The sequence below is a fragment of the Fundulus heteroclitus genome, chromosome 11, assembly GCF_011125445.2.
Source record: "Fundulus heteroclitus isolate FHET01 chromosome 11, MU-UCD_Fhet_4.1, whole genome shotgun sequence".
Taxonomy (NCBI): Eukaryota; Metazoa; Chordata; class Actinopteri; order Cyprinodontiformes; family Fundulidae; genus Fundulus; species Fundulus heteroclitus.
The window spans coordinates 23,089,982-23,099,556 of NC_046371.1; the positions used below are offsets into that span (position 1 = coordinate 23,089,982).

Genomic DNA, 9,575 nt, shown 5'->3' on the forward strand with positions numbered 1-9,575 from the left:
GATTTCCATATTTGAAAACAAACAATAAAACCGAGGTTTGTGAGGAATAAAACTACTTCGAACAACACTGTGGGGGATGAGGCTTAAAGGGTGAGATAAACCTCCACCTGATTGGAAAAAAAAAAATCAAAAGAACTTTAAATAATTTTTTATAAATAAAATTCCCTTTTCAGCTCTAAAAACAGTTAATAAACAATGTTTATATCCACTAACGTCCAGCTGTGTTGCCTCAAATGCCAAATACACGTTTCTGACTAACGTTGCATAAAGTACTGTTGCATACTTTGATCAACTAAAACCTGTTCTACCACATTAGAGTTAAATTATATGATACCCAGCCATTGCTAATTAAAAGTATTCAATGTTTTCTGGAATTCCTTTGAATTAATTGTCCCATTTTTTTAAATTTTTATTTATTTTATTTTTGCTTCTGAAGCATGCATTTACTTGACTATAAACTCCCGCGGATTTGTACATAATCCATTGTTTGCTTTATGCTAATAAATTGCACAATGGCTACACCTTCTTTCTTCCAATCACAACCAAGAGCAGAGCGCCTGTGCGACAAATTCAAACTCAAAAACATGCATTAGTGTGTGCTTTTTTTTTTTTTTTTTTTTTTTTCTAAAACACCAGAACCTTTACATCCCTCCTGCAAGCTTTTGCAAGCCAAAGATACTGTCAGGCTCACACCAGTGGGCTCAAGGCGCCGTAGACTGCATCGAGGGTCTGACGTGAACCTAGACCAAGTCGGTGGGGCTGGAGTGCAAAGACGCAGAGGAATCTGTCATGGTGAGGAACTCAACCCAGTTCCGATAGAAGCCGCGCGAATACTCTCCAGTGTCGATGGCGATTCCCCACAGGCGTCTCTGGCCCTTCTTGTTCCTCAGAGCCAGCTGAGCCTCCCGCCCCGTCACGTTGAAGCTGATGCTCACAACCTGGGCCACCAGAAGGTAGAACAGTCCAGCGGTGATGATGGTGCTGTACCAACAGCAGGTGAAGCAAAGGGCTGTGCTGCGAACACACACAAACACACACACACACACACGGAGCAAACGCATCGTCACTACAACGCGTCGAGTAACGCTTAATGCCTATAGACTGTTTTCAATTAAAGGAGAAAAAGATTTGATAAGGGACACGTAAAGTAGACTCCAGCTACCAATAAGTCTTTCTTTATCATACATTAATCTGTCAAGTTTGACTCTTTTTTTTTTTTTTTTCCTCCCCTGCAGACTGTTTCTGAAAGCGCTGCAGCACCTGGGCTGGCTGTAGACGCCGGGGCAGTAGAACAGGGCCGTCATCAGAGACTGACGGGGGCAGAGGCTGCGGAGCACCAAACCGATCCCGTACACGGAGGTCAGCACAAACACACAGAGGGTCTGCAGGAAGCTGCGGTGATTGGCTTGTCCCACGCAGCTGTTTATCCTGCAGCGTCTCAACATGCAACACAAGACGGCAGACAGGTCAGAGCATGGAGACAAAGTGCACAACAAGATGCAATTTCACCCAACTTCAGCCTGTCTCTCCCCCCCTCCGGTCTCAATTAAGCTGCATATTAATATTTTGTCATGTTACGTTAAAGAAAAACAACTTTTAACGGGATTTATTGAATCAAATCAGAGCATAACGGTAAAGAAGAAGACAAAAATGCTTTGCTACAGAAAAGTGTGCATGTGTTCATGTTCCACCCCCTTTACTCTAATACCCTAAAGCAAAGCCGAGTTAAACCAATGGCCTTCAGTCCATCTGAGTACAGTCTAACCTCAGCACAAATAGAAGCTGTTCTGTGTCAGGGATTTGTCCAAAGTGACTCTGGAGGAGCTGCGGAGATTCGCAGCTCAGGTCACGTCCTGTTTGAAGTTTGCTTTTTAGCCCATCATGGGACACTGAAACCCAGTGTGTGAATGTGATCAGCCACTCAGCAACACTGTGGCAGAAAGCCAACTCTGTACAACGCCCAGCACACAGCACCCTTATAGTGAAACAGTGCTGCTGCTGCGGCAGCATCATGCTGAGGGAATACTTTTCTTCTCCGAGGATGGGGGAGCCGGACAGAGTTGATGGATGGTGGAAACTAAAGGGCAATCCTGGAAGAAAACCTGCTAGAGGCTGCAAAAGACACAAGAGTGGGTTGGAGGTTCACATTAGATCAGGGGTCTACAGCCCTGATCCACAAGATCCACTGTCCCGCGGGTTTTAGTTGTATCTCTGCTCCGCCACAACTGAATCAAATGATTGCACGAGGTCCTCCGCAGCCATCAAGGACTGCAGAGGTCTGTTAATCGGCCATTTATTCAGGTCAGGTGTGTGGCGGCAGGGTAACACCTAAAACACGCAGCACAGTGGGCCCTGAGGACCATGGGATGAAGACCCCTACCTTAGAGCGTTGACCCTAAAACAAAGCCAACTGAGCATCTGTAGTAACTGAGGACTGATTTTCACAGATGCTCTCAAGCCAATCTTTTTCCTTCTCCCCGTAGAGACATGCCACAGAAAACTGTCACTGCGGCGAAAGTTTAGGACGGGGGAAAACACACGTCCACGCCGCACTCTGAGATTCCTTTATTCTTTTGTAGAAAAGAGTGAAAACCGTAAACCATGTTCTGTCTACTTTGAGCTGGCTCAATTAAAAAAAATAATCCATCAAATACAATGAAGTTTATGGTTCTAATGTGGCAAAAAAAATATAAAAAACTAAAACACAAAAACAATGTCACCTTCCATCTAATTTTGTTGAGCTTGAGTCATTTGGCTACCGTGGGTTGCAAAGAAACCTCAGAGTAACAAACTACTGCGAGGCCTCTGCATTGTTGGACATCTGGATTAAAATGAAAGTGGCATTAAGTTCTAGATTTTAAAAGCATCTGCTTTGTGACCCTGGGGCCTTGTGCACAGATAAACTGGGACCCTCCTAATAATTCGGCAACATGACGAGCAGCGAGCTTCCTGCTTCTATCACGTTAAATCGATTGGTTTGCAAGACGGCAAGGCGTGCAGCTCGGGCCTGTTGCTCAGACGCTAACAGACCCTCTCATCCTCGCAGTGAACACATCCATCGTCTTGTTAGGAGAGATCAGCAAGAAAAGCGACACAACAAGCTATTCTAAAGGACACCCACCAGACGCAGTGGTGGTCCAGACGCTGAACACATGATCCACAGGTTCTGCAGTGTCCGGCGCGCGGGGGTCGCATTATTTTGCACACAGGACACAAGGTCCATTTTTCGGTTGCGGACTGTGGCCCTGTCTCTCCCGAGGCTGTGGACTGAATAGATCCATCAGAATGAGTTGGGTTTGCTTTGTGCAGAGATGCGGTGACGAACCCCGGACCTCTCTTGGTGTGAACGAGGGAAGCTACGGTGAGAATCATCCCCGTGGTCACGGCGCACGTCTGCAGGGGGCTGACGTCCCCGCGGGGCAGAATCTCCGTGACGAAGAGATAATACATGTAGGCCAGAGAGTACAGCGCCAGGGTGAGGAAGAAGAGGGTGCGCCTCTTCCTGCGGTGGGTGGTGTGGTAGTAAGAGAGCACCAGGCCCGGCAGAGCCGTCAGGATGACGGCGCCCAGCAGGTAGTGCAGAGCCGCAGCTCTCAGCAGGAGAGGCAGCAGAAGCAGGGCCGGGATCATGGAGATCTCCAGGCTGTCGATCATGGTCTCAAACACAGGCGACTGAAGCCCACAGGAAGGGGGTTTCTCCTTCAGCCAGCTGCGGAGAGCAGAGGACATCGGTCATACTCTAACTACAAAAATATATTACCTTACAGTTTACTGTGGCAGCTGCACTTTGGTTTAGTGCTGCACATGTTTTCAGGCTAAAATCATGGGATTTGATTCCCTATTACCTTGTTCGCACAAAAGAATTTGCTTTCTGTGCAAACCTATGATGTAAATGCAGATTCATCATGATTTTCATATATCTTTTAAATATGATAAGGGCCAGATTAGTCCTTTGAAAACCCCCAGATAAAAAGGAAACAAAAAGCGCATTATCAATACAGTACGTATAACAAACAAACAAAAAGTCTTTACAAGCCATTTTGCTAGGGCTGCACAATTAATCACATTTGCAATATAAACGCAATTTAAAAAAAACACAATCTCCAAATCACAGAGGTCTGCAATTTTTGGCTATGTAACAATCAGTGAATCTGACATGTTATTTAGGTGTCAGCAATATGTTTAAAGTGGGTTTGCTCCACATGGAAGGGAAGACAGTTGCAGCAGTGAGATAATCTAATTTTATTACTTGTTTATATAATCATACTTTTTACCAGAAACTTTCAGGAATCTCACCGTAGCATTAAGTATGGGTCAATCAGTTTAATACATAGACTTGTTTGTTGGTTGCACTTTATGTTCAGCAAGGATTGATGTCCAAATCAATTAAAAACTGTTCTCTTGAATAATAATCTGATTTAATAAAAACATTAAAAGTTGTTGTTTTAAATAGTACTTGCTTACAAACATCTTTATCTACACGCCATTTTTGTTGCTTGTGGTTAATGCAGAGAAAAGTCAAAATCAAATCGCAGTTTTGGTTGAAATAAATCGTAGGCAGAACACGATCATTTCTGCTCCGAGTTGAGACGCAGCGGCTCTTTTAGGGCCTAATCTGCACAGCGATGAAACAGACTGATTTGTTGTTTGTGTATGTTTAAAAAGACTTGATAAATTAAACTGAAAAAATAATAATAATCACATCAAATCGCAATATTGAGATAAAAAAAATCGCAATTAGATTATTTTCCAAAATCGTTCAGCCCTACATTTTGCAGTGTCTAAAATTAAGGCCGACCTTGTTGCTTTTTAGCTTTAAAAACCTTTTATCTTTAAAAACAAGAAACAACAGAATGCACTAATTTGTGTATCACGTCAGGCTATGAATCTCACTGAAAGTATTGATCAACTGTTGATTATTTTAGTCTCTCATGTGGTCAGTTTTATTCCAGAAACGCACAAAATGCTTTCATTGGGTGACATATCTACAGAGTAATGCTGGCTAAATATACCAACAAGCATAAAGCAATGTCTGTTTGGCCAATTTCTTTCTCTTTTGTTTCTGGTCTGTAGATTGATATGCAGCAAGGTGCAGATAATCATGCGATGGACTCTGCTCCCTGTCTAAGAAGTAGACATGAAAGGATCACTTCTAACAAAGTAAATAATTCATTCCCTCAAAGACTTTCTCTGGTTGCTGGTTCAGCCTATCAAATCTCTGGTATCTCAGTGACAGTTTCATCCCAGCGCTCATACCTACTGAAAGCTTCATCCAGGTCTTCACAGTCACAGCAACACCTGTACTTGTAGGTATCACATTCACAACAACACATAGGATCATCCGGCTCTGGAGGCTTCAGCTTCTCCCATTTCATAGTGACCCGCTCAAAGATGCCACCTCAAAAGAAAATGTAAACATTAAAGGAAAAAAAACAAACAAACAAAGCAAAAACAAAAGTATATAGTAGATGAAATATGTACGTCGGCAAAATGGCGCTAACAATACAAAAACATGGTTTTCAATGTTTCTGACGAATAAGAATCTGAAAAGTGTGGCATGCAACTGTTTTCAACCAGTTTTATTATTCATTATTATGCCCGGCTACCTTCAGAAGTCCTCTCATAAGACAATGTAATTACTCTGACAGACAAATTAAGGCCTGTATTAATGAAGGACACAGGCGAGTGTTCCATGGTAACTCTGGAGGAGCTGCAGAGATCGACAGCTCAGGTAGGAATGTTAGTTGTCTACAGATTGGGACTTTAAAAAAGTCCCAATTTAAGGCTAATACGTTGAAGAAGGCGCTCTGGTCCGATGAGACCAAAAATACGAAAGTGATGCTGCGTGTAGCGGGAAAACTAACACAGCACATCACACTAAATACATCGTCCACACTGTGACACATGGTGGTGCTGGCGTCACGCTGTGGGGATGTGTTTCTTCAGCAAGGTCAGGTATCTGATCAGAGAAGATGGTAAGACGGAACTAAATGCAGGGGATCCTGGGAGAAAACCTGTTAGAGGCAACCAGAGACAGAACAAGCCTACAAAGTTTGCCAAGGCTAGCTAGATTAGTTTTAATTAAATTTATTTCAAGCTGTATAAAAAATAAGAAGATGTTGTACATACTTTGCACATTGTACCCTATACTGGTTAAGGACACACAGGGAAATAATAGAAATTTACTTATGAATCACCCACTGTATTGAAACATAAACAAGAAGTTAAATTAGCTTGAAAAGAAGTGTAAAGAAGACAAACTTATTTACTTCCACTCCCTATTCATACATAAATGATATGGTTGCTATTATAACTTAAGAATTAAAAATATAGGACTCAAGCATGTTTATATATATATATATATATATATATATATATATATATATATATATATATATATATATATATATATATATATATATATTAGGGCTGGGCAAGTTAACGCGTTAATTTCGCGTTAATTCATTAGACTATTAACGGCGATATTTATTTTATCGCGCATGTTGCTCACATGCTTTCAGTCAGTGTCAGTCAGCAGGCGCGCTGACACGGCAGCACTCTCCCGCTCCCCCCCCCCCCTCTCGTACATGGCTCAGCGGCGCCAGCCAATCAGCACGCAGGCTCAGCCTGGCCCGCCCACTCAGCTCTCACACTAACTTAACAAACAAACAGCTGAGAGAGACGGCAGCAGCGAAAAAACATGAACAGAGGAAGTAGCACCGTTTGGCTTTATTTTAATACCGTAAATGAAATCAAGCTGTATGTTTTGTAAAAAGCCGGTTCATTTCAGTGGAAACACAACAAATTTATCTAAGCACGTGAAAAAACATGAAAACGTCGAGCCCCAGAAACGGAGAGAGGAGACGAAACTTCTCTCATTGCCCCGACAGACCCACAGACTGATGTCTCTGACTGAGGCGTTTCAGTCCTCCAGGGAACATCCAGGTAGATCAGTGGATGGATGGATGGATGGATGGATGTTACTGGAGCCCACACATAACATGTAATTAAGACCTTGAAAGAACCCAGTACATATATTAAAAAGTGTTATTTAAGATAAGATAACATTAGCTAATCCTTTGTTTAGCTAATTTAAAGCTAAAGCTATTTAAATTTATAGGATTAAAGCAACAGGCAGGTGCACACAACACAGACAAAATTACATAAGGATTGAAATATATAAGAGGTGGATTAGCGAAAAAACACTGAACATAACATTATTATTATTATTATTATTATTATTATTATTATTATTATTATTATTATTTAATTGTAATAATAAAATAAAAACCACAAAACCCAAAAGGTCAACAGTTTCATGATACATCAAGCTTAGGGACTGGCTAATATGCAGCAGGTCAAAAAAGGCCATATTTTGGCTGCAGTGCTTGCTGTTCTCTTATGAAGAAAAGATCAAGTAGTGCACTAAATTCAATAGATGGGTTGAAAATATCCAGTATAAAATAAGTGCTACAAATGTTACAACACTTTTGTTCATATGGCAGCAGAACATTAAAATAAAAGTGCTCTTTACACTACTTTTGAATTCATTCTTGGAGTTTGTAAATACAATGCGATTAATCGCGATTAATCGCGATTAATCAGGGCGATTAATCGCGATTAAATATTTTAATCGTTGCCCAGCCCTAATATATATATATATATATATATATAGCCAGTCTTTATATATATATATATATATATATATATATATATATATATATATATATATATATATATATATATATATATATATATATATATACATTATATATATTATTATACTATTATACTATTAACTGTGGTACCCGTCATGTTATATTTCAAGACCAATATTTTATTCATGTATTCTGAACAGTTTATAAATAATGTAATATATAATATGATACAATATGTATCTAAACTCTTCAACTGTGGATAACATTTGGCAATCATATTTAGATATTGGGGTCGATGGGAATTATAATTAATCTGAGTTATGTACGTTATGCATTAAAAAGGCAAATGGTTGAGACCAAAGCATGTTCATTAATGTCCCAGTCAAAGTACAGACTTAAGTCAAGCTGAGACTCAGTGGTAAGATTAGAGAAGTTTCTGTTCACAGATGCTTTTCACTCTGAACTTTATGCAAACATTTGTCTGGATGTGCAAACAACTTGCAGCAGTAACTGAAGCCAAAGAAGTTTCTGTAGGTATTAATTCAGAGGACTGAATACACACACAGCACGCTTTTCACATTTTAACTATAAAAAAATGTGAAAGCCATGCATCATTCTGCTTTTACTTCAGGGTTAGGCACAAAGTTAGTTATAAAGTCCCTGCAAAATACAGTGAAATGTCTGCTTATAACGTCTTAAAGTGTGGATTGGGATACTTTGGTGTGGCGCTGCTAACTCCTCAGCATGCTTCTACTGTCTGCACCTACACACCTAGCCTTAGCCTTTCGGACCTGACCGCAAACTTGTTTCGCTTTGTTTGAGCGGCCGAGTAAATGTTCAGAGATAACGCTCAGAATCTCACTTTGGGTGTTGCCTTGTGAAGGAGGCAGTAACAAAAAGGGATCATGTTTACACCACATTACTTTACGTATTACAGAGGGCAAAAAAATACAAACAGCTGGACATTTCTGATGAACAAGACACACAGATGGCAGAGAGAAATAGCCGGACTGATTAGGTTTAAAGGCATTCCACGCCGAAGATTAACGACGAGCATTTTACTCATTATCAGTTCTTGTTTAATAAAGTAGAATAAAATGTGAACTTCAACATAAGATCCTGATTGCTTTTAACTCCCCAGGAGGTTGGAATGTACCGTAATTTGTTAAAACAAGGCCACTGTGTCTGCAGGGACTTACTATGTGGGCCAGCAGACCCGAGACCCTGACGCTCTGAGATCCACTGGAGTTATTGTACGAGCAATTTATTAATTTCCTCTGATAAACTGAGCTTTCAGCCCCATGCCCTGCCCCAAATTTACACGAATAACAATCAAATGAATCAAATACGAAAGGACGAGGTGGACAAAGTGTTTTTCATAACTTTAGATTGGGCTGTCCAATAAAGACGAAATGAAGGTAAACGATAGTTGTTGAAATGACAAGAAAAACAGTCATCAAAACAAATCAATAGTTTCTGCTGACTTACCTTTCTGTCACTTTGTCCAGGTGAAAAGTTAAGCAGTCCGTCGAAGAAGCAATGAGGATGAGGAGACAAATGAGTGAGAAGATGACCTCCTGTCACCGAGCTGCGTCTGTGAGTGATTGAAGGGAAGGGTGAACAGAGCAGCCTCGCTTCTCATCAGTCATTTGTGCCGAGAGAGAGAGAGAGAGAGAGAGAGAGAGAGAGAGAAAGAAAGAAGGGAAACCGACATGTTTCATCGCTGGTGGAGCTGCAGCAGGAGCGTGTCAGTGCGGGGGGTGGGGTGGGATGGTTTTCATTGCTCAGATTCCCATGGAGGAAGCGTCCCAGCAGCGGGCAGCTTTAACTCCTCCTGACAAGTGGTTTTAATATCTTGTTGCATCTATCTACCGGTTCGCGTAACGCTGAATAGTTTACAAGTTGTCCCCTGGCGTA

The 9,575-nt window shown here is 41.1% G+C and overlaps 1 protein-coding gene across 3 annotated transcripts; it reads right to left on the bottom strand.

Moving 5' to 3' along the window:
* Window positions 1-396: 396 nt before the first annotated feature.
* Window positions 397-9,350, bottom strand: zdhhc23a (zinc finger DHHC-type palmitoyltransferase 23a). Of its 3 annotated transcripts, XM_012855338.3 has the most exons (5): window positions 9,147-9,350; window positions 5,257-5,398; window positions 3,122-3,709; window positions 1,261-1,428; window positions 397-1,014 (listed from the first exon to the last, which is right to left on the bottom strand). In XM_012855338.3, the coding sequence occupies exons 2-5, from the start codon at window positions 5,373-5,375 to the stop codon at window positions 741-743; spliced, it is 1,149 nt and encodes a 382-aa protein (XP_012710792.2). In that variant the 5' UTR covers window positions 5,376-5,398; window positions 9,147-9,350; the 3' UTR covers window positions 397-740. The 3 variants fall into 3 exon arrangements, with proteins under 3 accessions (XP_012710792.2, XP_021167874.2, XP_035999068.1); XM_021312199.2 differs by lacking the exon at window positions 9,147-9,350 and having other exon boundaries at window positions 5,261-5,348; XM_036143175.1 differs by lacking the exons at window positions 1,261-1,428; window positions 9,147-9,350 and having other exon boundaries at window positions 5,257-5,602.
* Window positions 9,351-9,575: the final 225 nt, after the last annotated feature.